This window comes from Fistularia commersonii, chromosome 18 (assembly GCF_037954325.1).
Source record: "Fistularia commersonii isolate RoL2024-O1a breed Wild chromosome 18, RoL_Fcom_v1.0, whole genome shotgun sequence".
NCBI lineage: Eukaryota > Metazoa > Chordata > Actinopteri > Syngnathiformes > Fistulariidae > Fistularia > Fistularia commersonii.
Genome location: NC_141301.1, coordinates 10,908,177 through 10,926,578, shown reverse-complemented (window position 1 = coordinate 10,926,578; position 18,402 = coordinate 10,908,177). Strand labels below are relative to the sequence as shown.

At 39.3% G+C, this 18,402-nt stretch overlaps 1 protein-coding gene across 2 annotated transcripts; it reads left to right on the top strand.

The window, feature by feature from the left end:
- Positions 1–6,205: 6,205 nt before the first annotated feature.
- tsku (tsukushi small leucine rich proteoglycan homolog (Xenopus laevis)) lies at positions 6,206–14,404 on the top strand. 2 transcript variants are annotated; one of them, XM_086164000.1, is made up of 3 exons: positions 6,206–6,400; positions 11,073–11,387; positions 12,056–14,404. In XM_086164000.1, exons 2-3 carry the CDS (start codon positions 11,079–11,081, stop codon positions 12,794–12,796), a joined length of 1,050 nt encoding a protein of 349 aa, XP_086020126.1. In that variant the 5' UTR covers positions 6,206–6,400; positions 11,073–11,078; the 3' UTR covers positions 12,797–14,404. The 2 variants fall into 2 exon arrangements, with proteins under 2 accessions (XP_086020126.1, XP_086020124.1); XM_086163998.1 differs by having other exon boundaries at positions 6,206–6,404.
- The last annotated feature ends 3,998 nt before the right edge of the window (positions 14,405–18,402 follow it).

Below are 18,402 nucleotides of genomic sequence, written 5' to 3'. Positions count from 1 at the left end.
AGTGGTGAAAAAAAAAACACAGTTAAATCAGAGTAAAATGAAAATTGAAAAATAGTTTGTAGATAAACAGTAGTACAGTGTACTGCAACAGAGGCCTATGCGCCCTGTTGCAGGGAGTTTGCATGTTCTCCCTGTGTCTCTGTGGGTTTCTTCTGGGCACTGTTTTCCTCTCACAGTTCAACAAACATGCAGTAGGTTAATGGAAGACCCTGAATTGCACAAATGTGTGAATGAGAGAGTAAATGGTTAGTTTGGTTAACAACTCGTATGGTAGCTCTGCCACCAGCTGTGCATGACTGTGTGTGTGAATGTGATCCAATATAAAGTGTGGAACCGCAAGGTGATTAAAGTGCTCTATAAGCGGGGACCATTTTCCATATATTATGTGTGAATGAGAGAGTGAATGGTTGTATGTTTGTATGTGGCCCTGTGATAGGCTACCAATTGGTCCAGGGTGAGCCCCCCCACTCACCCAATAACAGCTAGGGTGGGCTCAAGTATCTTCTGCAACCCTGCAGGATAAGCAGTAGATAATGAATGAATGAGTTTGTAGATAAATAAGTATTCATACTAAATTAGTATCCATCCATCCATCCATCCATCCATCCATCCATCCATCCATCCATCCACCCACCCATCTTCTCCTGCTTATCTGGAGTCGGGTCGTGGGGGCAGCAGCTGGAGCAGTGAGGCCCAGACCTCCCTCTCCTTCGGACTCATTGTCCCCCGCCTCCCTTAGGACGTGGTTGTAGTTCTGCCGGAGGTGGGAGTTGAAACCCCTTCTGGCGGGGACTCTGTTAGACGTTCCCAGCAGACCCTCATATTACGTTTGCGTCTGGCATCCTCTTAGAGAGCTCACCACCAAGTGGTGATCAGTTGACAGCTCTGCCCCGCTCTTCACCCGATTGTCCAGGAGATGCGGCCACAAGTCTGACAATGCAACCACAAAGTCGATCAAAGAACTGTGGCCTAAGGTGTGTTCGTGCAAGGTGCACATATGGACACCTTTATGCCTGAACATGGTGTTCGTTATCGACAATCTGTGACGAGCACAGAAGTCCAATAACAAAAAACTGCTTGAGTTCAGACGGGGGGCCGTTCCAAGTCGCACTGCAGTTGCCCACGTGAACGTTGCAATCTCCCAGTATGACGTCCCCGGTAAGAGCGTTCTCTAGCTGACCCTCTAGGGATCCCAAGAAGGGTGGGTAAACTGAACTGTTGTTGGGTGCATAGCCGCAAAAAACAGTCAGAACCTGTTCCCCCTGCTGAAGGCGGAGGCACGCTACCCTCTCGTCCACTTGGGGGGACCTGGTGACCCGCGTCCGGGCAAGTGAAAATGATTTTCTTCTTCATGGGGGTCTTCTGAGCCACATTTTGTCTGGTCCCTCACTTGGGACCTGTTTTGCCTTGGCTGACCCTTCCAGGGATATAAAGCGCCCGACAACATAGCTCCCAGGATCACTGGGACACGCAAACCCTTCCACCACGGTAAGATGGCAGCTCACGGAGGGGACTAAATTAGGAAGGAAACAAAAATACAAAAAAAAAAAAACATTGAACTTCCCTGAAAGCGAGGGATAAGATATCAAATATGGCCTATCACAGATGTAGCAGAGTGAATGAGGAGATGGAAGGTGAAAGGAGTTAATGACTTGCATGAAAGTCACAGTTTGCAATCCACAGCAATCCACAAGTTTCTTATGCGACCATCTTTAACATGACACACTCAAAAACAAACAAACAAACAAAAAATATAAACAACTTGCAAACATAAGTACAGACAAATCTGAGTGATTGGTTTATGAAAAACAGCATTTTCTGTTATATTATTAAATCGTGGAAAGAGTTGAAATTCGGTAGTGTCCAAAAAGCAGCTGGAGATAATACAAATATCTGAGGATGTTCTTAACTCTCACACCATCTAGTGGAAGAACTGAAAAGAGGTACACGTTGCACTGCTGAGGCTGACATTAATGTGCATATCCGGGTCACTCGGGCTCCCCTCTGGGGTCGGGCTCCAAGGTGGGGCTTGATTGCAAGCTTTGGGAGGTGCCAGATTACAAGTTTATCCTAGAAAAAAAAAAAAACAGTTGAATAATTGCATTTAGATGCAAATGAGATGTTCCCATACTGGTGGGCCTGAGCCTATAGGCATTATGAAACACTTTTGAGGTGTTCATGACATCATTTCAGAAGTCATGTAGAACTTCAAAAGGAGCTCAAATGGTCTAATTTGGGGGAAATTCTGATAATTGCAAGGCACTTTTTTACCTTTGAATTTGCCCTAACATTTTCTATACATCCTTGCGGGTGCACGCAAGAGGGTTTTTCAGGGTTGGTTCAGATCCTGCACCTTGGTGGAGGTACATGTACCACAAAGTGAAAGTTCCTTGATGGCATTAAAGAATAAGAACTGTGTTTACAATACTATACATATCATGAGATATCTTTCTATTATTTACAATGTACTGAATTAATGTTGTATCTATGTTATTTCTTACAGCTATGTCACATTTCACTGCCTTGAATGCATTGATGCTTCAGGCCGATACATTCACTTTATGCGCTGCTGTCTAGTTTTAAACCTTTGTGCCATGTACAATTAGAATCATGATCTCATAAAAGCCAGGTGTTCTTCATGTGATGAAAACAACAAACTTTTTGAAGGTTAATTTTTCATCTGATCCGAGAGGGTTTTTAAGTTATAAATTTAGCGGTTGGAGAGGTTGGAGAGGTTGGAGAAACAGCCCCTTGAAAAAGAACATAAATTGTATATTTATATGTATATAAAATTAGAACATAAGGAAGGTGGAACACAGCATTTTATTACTGACAGTGCAAATTATTTGGTGACACATTGTTTAAGTATGAGGACCATAGAAAAAATATAATATACAGCACTGGGAAAGGAAAAACTTTAAACTCTTTACAGTGTTTAAATAATGTTCGGTCAGATGACAAACACAGCGCACAAATTTGACTTAGAATTGACATCTAGAATTAAAAGCAAGAAAATTAAATACATTTTTAAAAACAACAGATTGTGGCATCACTCTGGAGAAGCAGCTGAGGGAGCCGAGTAGACCCTCTTGCTTTTCTCCAGAAATCCTGGCTGCACAGTTTATGTTTGGTGGAAAATCATTTGTGTGGCAAAGTAAAAATAAGAAAGTAAGAATAAAAAATAACAATAACAATATAACAATAATAATACATTTTACATATACATATATATATATATATATATATATATATACATACACGTGTGTATATTATCCTTGTCCTTGAGTACGTGATATATACATATATATATATATATATATATATATATATATATATATATATATGACTTACCTTAGTACCTGTTTTGGTGCATGTAATCATCATCTTATACACATGTGTGCATACCTTGCCGCTTTATTACACAGTAGAAGTATTCCATGTGCCAAGTCTCTGCCTGAACATCATCTCTAACATCATTAGTATAACCATTAGTAAATATTGATCTGTTATGTTCACATAGCAAAACAATGTGTAAATATTTACCTAGAAAGATGTCCTCAGCAAACATTTGACATTCATAATACTGTCAATCCAGTTTTGTTTCATAAATATTTTTTTTACAATTGAAATTTGACCCATCAGATGACACAGCATTGTGATGTTCCCAGTGGATCCTATCTGTTGTTCTTGCTGGTAAACGCATACAACCACCAAAGAAAAATATTGGCCACTGAACATGTATACTTAAGTGGAAATACTGTTGATTTTTCAGGCTAAGTTAATATCAATGACGTATTAAGACGGTTAAAGACATTTTTCAGTTGGTCCGTGGCAGTTTTGACGCATTTCACTGGGTTTTTGCCTTTATCAACTACACTAGAAAGGTCAACTGTGGTAATGCTGTTGTACTAGTGATGCTATCGTGCTCATTCATCCACCTTTTCAATAAGCACAAGTGCAACTGATCTGTAAATTGCGACTGTGTCACAGACTCCCCGTAACCCATTTCAGTCTACGCAGTGAAGCGCAATTATTCAAGGGTCATTAAAAGATTCAGTTCAATCTGCAGCCGGGAATGAACACGCCCTCCCACATTAATGCATGTCCACGTTTGCAGCAGTTGTGGAGACATATTGAATTTGCATAGACAAGGCTCCTCCCTGTTTCCAGAAGGTCACACTGTTGGCAGATTTAAGATCTCTTCCTGTAGATGTTGTTAGTCAAAGCACGCTTTGTGACATGGCCACGTTTGTAAAAATTTAACAATGCAAGATGAAGGTCGAACTTCATTTTAAAATATCAAAATGGGGCCATGCCATAATTTACAATAATATACCATCCTCTGTGTTTTAAGATTTCCAACCAAACTTGATCAGACTCCTTGTGCATCAAAGTCTAAAACCATACGTTTCCTATTACACTCTATTTCTGCGATAACCAAGCGCAAATACTGACAAGAAAATACCTAGGGTGAAATTTCAGGCTGTTTACTTTTGTTGCTTGTTGTCCATACCAACAAAACATAAAGGCTTTGGTGTCCATCTGCTCTTTCCAATATTTAAGTATAAACATTGACACAAAAATGTCTTCGGGCCTAGATTATGTCAGGTCAATTTCCAGCAGTGTCATTCAAGGGAAAACTGTAGACTTTGTCCACTTGAGCGCAAAAACTGTCTAATCATCAACATTTTTGGACAGTTCTGCTCAAAGTTGAGGTGGTTATGATAAACTTCAGTGAACTGACGCTTAAAAAATACCCCTGGCTCTGGCAAGTGGCGTATGAGTATTAACTGGTTGATATAACACTGAAAACATCACATGTACAAGTCAATATTTACACGTATTCACACATCAATCTGATAATTTCTAGAGGCCTGGAGTTTGGACAAGTTTGTAAAATACCAGTATTACTTGACTTTGAGTAGGGATTTCAGTAAGGCTTTCATAATACAGGTTGCTTTGGCTGCAAAACACATTTTTGATTAGAGAAGATCCCCAAATTCAGAAAGTATCGTTGAATTTTTGGCTGTTTTTTGGCAGTTTTTACCGAACTGATAAAAACAAAATAAAAGCACTTCAACCATCTACATAACGCCATTTAGGAGCATTGGGATTATAAACCAGAGCTGCCAGCTGCAGAGTGCTGCTGCAGAACTGGGAACATTTTGAAGAGATAATCGCTGCGAAAGTAACCTTAAACAAGATTACCAGTTAAATGCATTTTAAACTTATAATTGAAATAAATGAAAATAAGAATCGATGTAAAATGAATTTTTAAACCCGATTGTGGACCATGGTAGCCAAAAAAAAAAAAAAAAAAAGATTTGGCAACTTCAACTGAAGGGTGGATCGTTTCCGGAAAACACACGACCGGATATCCAAAATAAAATCCAAACGCGTCAATCTCTCCTGTTCATCACTGAAGGAAACAGAATCGTAGGTAACACATTTTAGGATGCAGCTGAAGCGACCCCATGTTTAGGACAGCTGAGTGCCGGGTACAGGTGCGAAAAATGTATAATTGGGAATAAAAAAAAGCAGAAAATGAGGTTTAGGGTAGCTTTGAGGTGGGTGACGAGAAATGACAGTATGTATTTCTTCATGGAAACAAATGATTTAACTTACACGATTGTAAGCTATGGAAAAAGGGAACATAATTTAGTAAACGTATACAATGTATACAAAATTATACATGATTATTTAACTAACACAATTGTAAGCTATGGAAAAAAGCAACACAATTTAGTAAATGTATGCAATGCATACAAAATTATGTTTAATCATTTAAATTACATGATTGTAAGCTATGAAAAAGCAACGAAATTATCCAAAATTTTAGAAATGACTACAATGTATACAAAATTATGTATAATTATTTAATTTATACAATTGAAAGCTACGGGGAAAAAAAGCAACATTATTTTGTAAATGTATACAATGTATACAAAATTATATATCATTATTTAACTTACACAATTATAACCTATGGGAAAAAAGCAACAAAAGGTAGTAAATGTATACGATGTATACAAAATTATCTATAATTATTTAACTTACACAATCGCAAACCTTATTGGAGTTTGTGGAAAAAGGCTTTTACTTTGAAAGGTTCTAACCGGAAGTTCTCTCCGTGTATACATCAGCGAATTTGCTAAGGGGTAAAACGAGTGGGGCCGGCCAAGCGGGGTTATATGGGATGGGACTCCGCTCCAGCGTTTCCCTCAGCCGCCGGTTAGCAGACAGACGGCGGGGACCGACGGAGCCCCCGCTGCCCAGCACACTCATACACACACACCCACCCACCGCCAGGATAGACGAGTGTTGCGCAGCGGAATGGTCCGCAAAATGGGAGCGGTGAAGTGAAAAGTTGCCCGAAGTAGCTGACGATCTGGAATGAGAGGCAAGTAAGTTACCTGAGAGTTGGGGGCGCTCGTTGCTCCAAGCTAACTTTTTATATCAAACATTTGACAGACCGAAGCCTCCGCCGGGGCTCGGGGTCGGAAACACGGCGGACCTTAGGTCGGCTGGATCAGGTTTCATACTCTTGTTTTAGGAAACAGCCCCTGGTGAAGCCTCTCTTCACCGGCTGGGGTCTTACAACGCAAATATTTCCTAGACACACATTTGAAAAACCAACTTCCATCAAGTGTGTGAACTCCTGAGATACCCGAGCGCGCTGAGTGGACTTGCTGGGGCTTTGATTGACAGCTGGAAAGGGGCGGGGCTGATACGAGGGCGTCTTTTCGAGACAGCCATCGTGTCTCAAATGTACAATTTTATCTGTAAAAAGAAAAAAAAAAAAAAAAAAGAAGAATACAGACAAACAGAAAGAACGAGACCCTTCGTGCCACGTACGGCTTCGGGTCCCCGCCGCCTTACACCGTTTACACGCTTTCAAAAAACGTTTACTTTCCGGGGAGAATGGCAGCCTGGGAGCCAGCAGAGGTGTTCAGCCAGAATTTGCCAAAACAAAGGATAAGAGTTGAGGGGAAATATTGTAAAACTGTGAACGCAATAACTTTTTTTTTTTTTTATTGTTTTTTTTTGGGGGGGGGTTGCATTTATTAAGTGGCAATCAAGTACTATCTGTTGAGAAAATAGATAAATGAAAATAAATTAATACATCATGGCTATTAATTATATATGTTTCAACATCGTGTCACACATACTTGGGGATTTGGGTTAAAAAGTAAAGAAGAAGTAATCAGTAGAAAGGTAAAACACAAATACCATATTTGATTGATTATCAATCTAGGGTTCGAGTCAACAGAAACTGTTCAGGACTCTTTGGATATCTTTTTTTGGTTGTGAGGAAGTTGTTCTGTCATGATGCATTTCTATTTTACTGGCGCCACAGTAATTTGTTGACATCGAAAGCTATTAAATCTTCTGATAGGTTGTCTTTAGTATTGTAAGACACATAATAGAAAGACAATTTACCATTAAGTTGAGTTACTTCAAGTAAGATAATCTGTTAAGTCTCTCACCCCGTCCTTAATCACATTATATTTTGTGGTTAACCTAATCTTGAGTTAATCTTTTGACATTCTTTCTTCTCTTCCATTTCTATTTGGCCTGTAAATGTATTTATCAACCACAAATTTATGTGCCCCACTGCAGCCTAATTGCTTTAAAACAGTTGCTTGCCATCAATTCAAATCTAAACTCTGTACCCTCCCTCCAATGTTTTGCATTAATTTGGTTCAAAGGGATTAGCCAAGGCATCCATCTTCTAATTACACAGTTTTCAGCCCTCAACTTGATGATTAAATGGAGACCGAGTGGTCTAACGTGAAGAATACCTCAGAGCACTGTGGGATACTGAAATACTCCAGGGCTAAACGTGGTTTGGCATTGATGCATGTGAATATGCGGAACGTGAGAGCTAAATAAGCACATTCATTGTGTAACCTGTTTGAAATGCATCTCTTACTTTTACTGTTGACATGCTTTCCTCCATCCGGATTGCAGAACGCCTGCTGGAATTAGCATTTTTGTATTGCTTTAAACAAATCTATCGCTGTATTATTTTCTTTTAGAGTGCTTACGCAGTTCCTCTCCGCATCAAACAATCATTAAGTGGGTTTGGCAATCGTGGCAATCGTGGCACACAGTTGCAACGGTGGATCCTGCAATGAAAGGTGGCAGTTGCTGAATACATCAGAAGTAGCTTGGTGAATAAATAAACAGCCAATGGCCAATGTTCCTCCTAAGACAGTTGGTTTCACTGTGTTCCCAGGATAAAAAAAATAGGTGTGAAAAGTCATCTGAAAGTGAGAAAGTGTCTGAGCGTGATTTCACAGGCTGTTGCCAATTGTTCAGTCGGGGGGGGGGATTTACAAAAGTAACTGTTGTTGCGCTTAAGAAAGTGCAGACGTTATAATGCATCTGACTCAAAGGCAGCACTGCAAGCTGTTAGTATGGTGAGATGTATTAACCTGAGGTTGTGAAAAACACCTGGTGCAAAGAGTTTACATTCCTTGGCTAACAACAGATGGAGAGGAGGCTGCAGGAAGGAAAGGAGGGACGGTCAGAACATGGCTACAGACCCACACTGAGCTGATGAGCTGCTGAAGAGGTACCAGCACTTGGTTTTACTGGCAGCTTCCCATGTTTTGTCTGGAGGCGGTGGCTCCATTGTTTTGTGGCCAGGCAGATCTCTGAGGGTTTTTGTTTGAAGCTGAACAACAGCTGAACAGGGTGGAGGACGTAATTATCATAATTATTATGGAACATCTATTACTGTTGCTTGAATATTATAAGACAATATGGTTTGTCAGGATGACTGACGTTATCGAGCACACGGTACCTGTAGTACATGGAAAATATCCAGTTGTGGCATGCTGTGAAGAAAAAGTATTTGAGATGCCTCATGCTGCCTACACTGCAAAACTAAAGCTCACCAACATCCCCAACCTTGATAAAAGTGTACTGCATGAAAAAGCAGTTCACACTCAATTCCGTAAAAAAAAAATGCCTGTACATTTTATATTGCTTGGACTCAAATCAAAATTGAGTGAGAGTTTAAGCGACTTCAGACTCAAGAAAACCCATTAAAACTTGAAACCATAAAAAAACTTGCACCTTGCCTTTGATTTTAAATCAGTGACTAGCAACTTTACTACAACCAGTGCCTTGTGATTTGTATATCTTCTAAATGAAGAACATGCAATATTTAATTTGCATGTTTGTTTGGGACATGAATGTAGAGACTTAATTGTGCACATCTGTGTGACTTTTTCTCACCCATGCTTTAAAAAATTGCTGAATGAAAATGTTATTTGAATTTAGTGCCAAAGTAATAATAAAACCCTGATGTGAATATGCACACAGGAATAAATGTCTGATTTTTATTTCTTATTTTTTGTACACAGAGCGCATGTCCTCAGCCAGTTGTCGTGCAATACCATAGAATCTTGAAAGGCTTTCGTACACTTTATCAGTCCCCACACACACACACACACACACACACATACTCAACTGGCATATTATGAAAGTCATAAAGCTCAGATCTGTTATTTAAATGGCCTCTGTTGTCTGTGAATGAGACAACAGTATTGGATCTACTATACCCTGCTGGTAATGGCACCAGTTCAGGGGTCAAAACAGCAGAAATGTTGTACGGGGTGGGCAGTTCAGTCTCAATAGACTTTGAGCCACATTAATCAGTCAGTGTATGTCGGTCCACTGCATTGTGTAACTACATAACCTCGTCTTCTTACATAAGTCAAGATAAATAACATTAATCCATTGGATATTCAAGTGGAACAGCTCTGACCATAACTCTGAGAAGCAGACAGTCCCCTACACGACCCCTGTCAAAATACATATAATAGAAATAGATATTGAAATAACCAGTCATTGACCTCTTTCATAAAACTTTTTTTCTAGTGTTGTAAGAACAACCTTTGTATTTCTGTAGGTTTGGACGCGCTCATTCAAAGTGCATTTGGCCCAAAAGACAAATGATATAATTCTATCACCAAATGTCTCCAAAAAGCAAGACCCCTGTTATTTAGAAAGAATTGTCTTTATTATAGAGGAAAACAAACCCAAATCAAAAACAAACAAACAAGTAAAAGTGAAACCACCTCAATCCTGGGGAGGCTCTACAAAGCTTAGGCTTAGTTTGTTAGATTAGATTTGTAATTTTCTGTTGCTAAATTCTTTTTATTATTTCAAGTTTATTTTCTCGTGCAGATATAATGACTGAAAGGTTACTTAATGTATCTCAAACACATATCTTGCAATGTCATAGCTGTGTGTTTCATCCATGACTGTGTATTTCCATCTGTTACACAACTCTTAACCTCTGCTTCCATATTCCATTTGAGGGCGTACGTGTACGTGTGTGCGTGTGTGTGCGTGTGTGTGTGTGTTGCATAAATTGATCCAAATGAGCTCTATTCTGTCCTACTTTTTTTTTTCACTTGTCAAGGGGATCTAGTGAGCACTGAAATAAAGGAACATAAAGTAATGTTTGTTCTGGCTTGAAAAATGTTTCAAACTCACAGTATATCCTCAATTGCTTGAAACGGTATCATGCTACCGAGTATGCTGCTGACAAATAAACCCAATTCCGATCAATCTCAAATATATTTAGCAATATACATTAAGCCATATCATTTCTCTGAAGTTACTCATTCTGCTGTTATCGCTAAAGTAATGGCGTAGTGATTCAGTAAAAAAGAAATTGTGTCTTCTTTCCGGGAAAGCTCCAGAAGAAGGTTCATTGCGCTTTTTGAAAATAGATTTAATTCACGATAGACCTGTTCATTGACGTATATAAATGAAGAAAGTGTAAATGAGCTCTTTGATCAAAGAAATTAGGTCACAGCCATTGGGAAGCAGAGGAAGAAAAAAAAATTGACTCAAGTTGCATGATTAAAAGCTTTGTGTCTCAGAATCTTGGCATTGGCGCAGGGACGGCACCATTAACTTCTAAAATTACCAACAGGTTGTGTGTGTGTGTGTGTGTGTGTGTTTGTGTGTGTGTTTGTGTGTGTGTAATGGTCTGGTGTTGATTAATTTTTTTTTTGCTGAAAACGGTATGTTTTTTGTCGTCCCTGCAGATCAGAATGGCATTCCATATGTGGCTCGGCCTGGCATTGCTGCTATCAGGCGCCCTCTCCACAGCTGTCAACTTCTGCCACCCTGGTTGCCGCTGTGAGGTGGAAAGCTTCGGCCTCTTTGACAGCTTCAGCTTGACAAGGGTGTACTGCCGAGGCCTGAGTCGCAGCACCACCATGCCCATCCCTATTCCACTGGACACTACTCACCTAGACTTGTCCTCCAATGCTTTGGGCCCACTCACTGATGCTTTTTTAGCCGGCCCTGGGTACACAACCCTTGTCAGCTTGGATCTAAGCAGCAACCAAATTACACGGGTAGGATGAGATGATTACATTCATTCATTCGTTTGTTCTTTCATTCATATAACCCATATTTTAGGTTGAAAACACACTTTGGAAGATAACCTCATCCAAAATGTAGAACTAGATAAACTGGGGGGATCCATTAAACCAATTGACATCATGTAGATGTATAGGTAGAATTAAGAGGAACAAAGAAGCCCAATCAGTACTAGAATAAAAAAAAAAGAAAATGAAATTATATACATACTTAGATGTATGAATTGGCTAAAACAATGACTACAGGATGTGAAATATCATGAAATTAAAGTTTTAAGCCTCGTCGCTAACTTTCAAACTATTTTATGTTTTTCTTTTAAATATTGGGGCTGAAAAATTTGGAAATCTAAGTGTCAAGAGTGCCGAGAAAACATAGATCTAAAAAATGTTTATGTATCAGAAGCATTTTTACCTATAGATTGAGAGGTTTCAAAATGTGATCCCAAATGACTGTCTTGTTTCAGAATGTTAACATGGAAAGATTATCGTGCTGAAAGATGTTTTTGGAACTTGCTTTTGCATTAAGAATTTTCTTATATAAATTACTCAACATTTTAGTGATGGTTAGTTTATATCAGGTGGTAAAGAGAAATTTTGAATTTTCGAAATATTGTCACTAAACTGTCACTGTTGCTTTCTCTCAGGTGACGCCCAACGCTTTCTCGAAGTTACGGTATCTGGAGACTCTCGATCTGAGCCATAACAGCCTGGAGAGCCTCTCCTCAAGCTCATTCCTCGGCCTCCCCTTGGCTGATGTTGACCTCAGCCACAACATCTTCAAGGAGTTTGACTTGGAGGTATTTGCTGCTAAAGTTAATGGGGAACCCATCAGTGTGGATTTGTCACATAACAAGCTTGTTTCACTCTCCACAAAGCTGCACGGAAAAATGTTACACATTCAGAGCCTAAATCTGTCGTCAAACCGGCTGTCAAGCGTGCCAAGGCTGACTGGACTTCCATTGAGGTTTCTTAGTCTGGATGGTAACCCCATCCCTTACATCAAGGAGGGAGCCTTTGCTCCACTGGTAGATCTAGTTTACTTATCCCTCAGTGGCCTTCGAGAGCTCCAGGAAATTGAAGCTCACAGCTTCAGGGGCCTTCAGAACCTCCAGGTCCTGGATCTATCTAACAACCCCAAGCTCAAGACACTCATCCCTGCTGTTTTTATTGGACTGGACTCCCTGCAGGAGCTGAATTTGTCAGGCTCTGGGGTAGCATCCTTACCAAGCAACATGCTCATGCACCTGCCCAGCATTAAGAGTATCTCTATTGGGCGTAACATCAGCTGCTGGAGGACACAGAAGCAGGGACAATTCCACCGGCAGTTGGGGCAGGCCCCAGGGGACGAATCGCTGAACTGTAATGTGAATGGTTTTGTGTTGTGAGCTCATGGAATGGACCAGTCCTTAGCATTCCTATGCCTGATCTGTGCCTTCTCTGCCTTTTATATGCAAAACACTTGCGTTCATACCACCTTTGGAATGTCTTAATAGTTTAATATATCTTTCTGATGCATGTATCATGATGTTGCAGTCATGTTTCTCTGAAACATGGTTGGAAATTGCACACAATTCTATGGTGAGTAGCAACAATTTTCTTTCTTAACGCAGTCGAAGCTGGTGAATATCCATTTATGAATTGAAAAAAAATGAAGCTATGTTTGTACGTTAAATATTTCATTTAAGTTAAGATTTATTTGCACTCATTCCACTGATTAAGGTTTTCCTTAGAAAATGTAGCCAAATTAGGCCAAACTGTAATCCATTGCACAAAACAATCTATGCGGTGTGGAGGAAGATTGCAGAACTGTTGACCACTATGTTTCCTACCTTTTAGAGTGTAATATCCAAATTAAATATTATACGTTACAGAACAATAAGTCAGAGAGTTGGGGAAACCATTTGTAGTTTAGATAAGCACATACATTTTTCTCTTACACATTCAATATGAGGTGAGAGGATGGTTAGCTTGGCTACAATTTGACAATAATAATTATAATGTATTTCAAATCGTAACAATGTAGGGAGATAAGACAAAAAATAGTATTATTTGTATGAAGACCATCGAATTATCAAACTGACAGCAGCTGACTGTTTTCTTCTGTGTTTCATTGTGTGCTAAGCTAAGTAAGTGGCCTGCTTTATATCTGCTACACATATGAGCAAGACCCTGACCTGATGATATAAAGGATCAAAAAGTAACATAAATAGATTTCCCCAAATATCTGTTTATTCCTGGAACTTGAACATAAGTTATGTTGCCATTCACATTTGATCGCCATCTTTTTGAAAATGGATGTGTCAAATAGTGGAAACAAAATGTTTTCGTGAAGAGAGACGATTTCTCTAATAACAACACTATATTCTTACTTGAATGTGCCTCTACAAACAACACATGAAATATCCAACACATCCGATGTGTGTTTTATTTATAACGAAACTAGAGTTGTTGCACAGAAACGCCAAATTATGTGCTCGTAGTCTTCACTCAGTCATCACTGAGCTGTGTTTTGTTTGTGACAGTCTTATGACACTGCAACTTTAAATGACCCATGGCCGTATTGACCAGGAGCTGTTTTTCACCTATTCTCTTATCAGTCTTCATTTAAGCATGATTAAAGGTTCAAAATACATTTGGCGAATGAAGTATGACATGGTTCACTTTTTTTTCCGCAATAGTTGATGCTTAAACACCCAGCAAAAACCTTTCCTGTTGTTTTTTTTCTTTTTTAATTTTTTTTTTTATTTCCTGTGGACCAAGAAGATGATTCGCCCCGAGACTGCACAAAGGGTTGATGAATATCAGCGATCCATAAAGGCTTTTGATTTTGAGACAATCCATCTTAACAGTTGGCCAATCATAAGTCAAATAATCCAAGTCTTGGTGGCAAATTTTATACTTGTATTATGTGACTTAATTGTATGTACTTTTACACATACACATGTGCCCACACACACACACACACACCATGTAATAAATTGTGTTCCCTCTTACGCTGTTGTATAATGACTATATTGTTTGTATTCCATTATTCTGTTGGAAAATGTGTATGGCAGCACTGTCATTTTCATACCAAAGATTGTCCCTCCCTGCACTGCGTATGGATTCCAATCCAGTTTTTTTACAATGAAGTGTGTGATTTCTGTCATCAGAGGCCTGACTCATAGCAGGGTGTGCCTCTGAAAGAGAAAAAATGTCGGTCCATCGCCCTTACACTAGTCTTTCCAGTTTTTTTTTAGCAACTCAATTCTACCAATTGTTTTATTTGCGTCACTACAGACAAATCTATCTTAAGTGTTTTGTCCTGAATGCTCCCTAAAACACTTGAGTGGGCGCAACCGCTTGTGTTTCATGGCTTTAATGGGCCAGTGTAGCACTGACAAACTATGGAGACAAATGAGAAACAGATGAAAAAGTGAGTAAAATGAATTGTGCTCCTTGTACTTCCTTTTTGTGACCCAATGTAAAAATTCAAGACACCATGTGACATCAAAAACTGAGACAGCCTAGGGGCTTTCACAGACCCGCAGTTTCACATACTGAAAAACTAGATGTATCATGCAGAGGTAAGTAGGGCTCTGTTTCAATCGGATGTGGTCTAATACTTTGATCGGCCCCTAAACAAGCTAGGATTTAATAATAAGCTAATACTTTATTAATCCCTCATGGGGAAATTCATTCTCTGCAATAACCCATCATGGATGAAGCATGAGCAGTAGGCTGCCATCCATCAGCGCCAGGGGAGCGGTGTCTTGCTCAACAACGCTTCGACACACTAGGAGGAGCCGGGAATCGAATGCTCCCGTACCACCCCTCCGGTTGTCTGTATTATAACTATTTATGTCTGCGTATTTGCAAATATGATTCTTCCCCTGCAGTGGGGTGGGGAGGCTACTCGAGAGCCCTCAGTGGATGACCCCAATTGCAGAAACCATTTCCAGATGTTTGTGTCTTGTTTTCTTATCCATCTCTTCGAGTAATGGCATGTTGAGACCAAAGAAGCCAACCAGCCATTAGAAACAGCTCTCACTACTTTCAGTCTTGCAGGACTAAACACCTACTGTGAAATTGCAAGTCATTTGTGGAATGCTACAGCATGACAAATCAGGTTAAAAAAGTAAATGTTGGAGTTATATTTTAAATTCATGCCCACCATTTGTCACTGAACAAAAATTCTCCTTTGACTACCAGTTACAATCATGATGGGTATTACTACAATTATGAAAGAGTCATGTCAGGAATTCAGATCATTTATGCTATGTGAATTACAATCAAATCACCACCTCAACATACATTTCAGTTTTCATCTGAGACTATCTTGAAGCTGTAAAAAAGGGACGTGCACTGATGGGCTGATAAAAATTAAAAGCATGTTGACAATGCAATTTAGCAACATATGCTGCACAAGGGTGGCTGCGGGGAAAAAGTAATCAGTCACAAGCAAATATTTGATTCGAGTTATACCTATATGCTGAAATATAGTAACGATTAGACAATTTGGGGAGAATTAAAAACAGAAAGTTTTTTGCGGAAATGCTTATGTATCTGCTTCACCCCGTTTTGAAGTCCTTGTCCGGCACATGTAACGAAAACATTTACAGCAACTTGAAATGCTTTTAGGTTTGTTGTGTAACAAGGAAGAGAGTAAGTCAATATAAACCACATTCTATGGCACTGCTGTGTTCAATCTTAGGCACCATTTTTTCTTTATAGATCAAAACTGCCCTTCATAATCCAAGGAACTTTTTCTATTTTTTTTCTTTTTAGGATGATAATTAGTCTTTATTTTGGAAACAATTTAGGCTTTGTGGTGTTTGGGGACAGGCGCAGTGAAATCAGAAGGTAGTGACTGGGATCTGTGCAATGGTCTGCCTCTGAGATGTAATTTCTTCAAAGCTAAGAGAAGCTTTGAACTGTGTATAATTAATTCAGGCAAGTAGAGCCAGGGTGTCTTTATTAAGTGCTCGGTTCCTGCTTGAACAACTATCGAATCCATGTAATTGGACCTTCCCATCGAGATCCTCTGGAGGATCAAGCTATCCAAGCAGTTAATTCATTTCGCTTCAACAACAATGCTTCTCTCAACATGCCAGGGTGTTACCTTTCACGTGACCTTCCCCTCCCACCCGATGGTTTTAGGATCGAATGTAAGAAAAAACACTGCTTTTTCCAATTTTCACCGATAGCCTTTTCTTTGTTTCTTTGGATAGAAATGAACATATTTGAAGCTTTTTAGTCGAATTGCATTAACCGACCTCTGGTTCGTCGGTGCTGCCATGGCAATGGACACCAGCACGCGTGTCATTGCACTGCGGCTCAGCACAGAGGTTTGTTTTACAGACAAACAAAGAGATCGGGTCCTCTTGCCCAACACAAAGATCTGCTTGTTTTTCTCAGAAGCGTTCACGTCGGAAATGTTATGAACACAATAAAAAGGACACAATTTTAAATTTAATTACTAAACACCAAATATGTTTTGTTAGAATGACCCTTTTTCTGTATGTATCAATGTTTTTATACACATATATATATATATATATATATATATATATATATATAGTGCCATATAATATATATATATTACTGTTATTACTTTTTGTAATGTATCCACTGATCGTAAACTGGTTGAGGAAACAAGGAAACATTTTTCAAGTGTTCTGATTGTAATGAGTGAATCAAGATAGTGTCTGAGTTAAAGATAGCCATGGAATGCACGTCGGCTGTCTCTGTAAATGAAGAGATAGAAGAATACCTTTCATTTAAGGTTTGTATGAATATTCTAAAAGTTTGCTTAAGGAGAGTAAAAACGCACACATTTTTTGATCATTAGGTCTTTAAGGCAATTTCATTTAAATAAGAACGGAGGGAGGAAATTTTTAACTTCTACTCAAGTCTCGGCCCACTTCCTGTTCACTGGACCGAAACCATCCAAACAGTTTTCCGAGCTTTTAATGGCAGAGTAACACACAAATCTTCAACTCTTCACTTACACCAGCTCCTGCTTCTACCCGTCTTATAATAATAATAATAATAATAATGCTCAGACTTTCACAAAGTCTTGTTTTTTGAGGAAAATTCTGTCTGAGTGAGAACAGCCCGGCTTTAAGCAAGATCGCTCGACCAAAGCTGCACTGCTGGCAGGAGTAGAATCATTAGATTCACCAGAAATGAGTTGGAGTACTCTTCGCCATTTACAACAAGATTAGTCAGCCGTCTTTGACACAGTTGAGCAACAAAATCCTGTTCTACATACTCAGTCAGCACTCCTCAAATGCATCTATCAAACGCATCCATCTGAATATACTGGAGGTGTCCAGAGCAATGGTACCTCGAGGGTTAATGCCCTCCCCCTTCCCCAGGATAAATTCATAGCCTCAACTGGAATCTCGTAATGCTTTGCTGATATCTCCACATGGATGCAGGAAGGCCAACTCAAAAAACGCCTATTTAACATTAACTTGCTCTCTCAGATCAGAATCAGAATCAGAGAAACTTTATGTGTCCCTGAGAGGCAATTGCACATGAGATATCATAGCTTCCTGTGAAACATCTATGAATATAAAAAATGAAAACAAGATAAAAAAATAATGTAAAAATAAAAATTCAATTCTTACCTGAAATTAATATTGGCATGGTGCGATGTTGTAGGACAATAACAATTGATTTGTTTTTGTTTGTGACAGCACATTTTATTTATTAAAAAAATATTGGATTCATATATTTTGGGGAATTACTCAGTTCACAGTTTATGCGATATTTCACCTTCTGCTATGATGGGATGAGCAGAACTGTGTGTCCTTCTTTTGGAGTCATGGCCACTGTTTGCTCAAATGGGGTGGGGGTGGGGAGGCAGGGCCTGCCATGCAACCTAAGTGAGGTCAATCTCTTCCCTGTCAGACTGAAAGTTGGATGGATGTTTTGGGGAAGAACCACTGCTCCCGGCTGCATTCTTGAAAGTAAACAGTCCCAACCCATCAAAAGAATTTTTAAA

Coding starts and splice junctions, on each gene's coding strand:
- tsku (XM_086164000.1), top strand. CDS start 11,079: ATGGCATTCCATATGTGGCTCGGCCTGGCATTGCTGCTATCAGGCGCC. Junction 11,388..12,055: donor GCAGCAACCAAATTACACGG/GTAGGATGAGAT, acceptor GCTTTCTCTCAG/GTGACGCCCAACGCTTTCTC.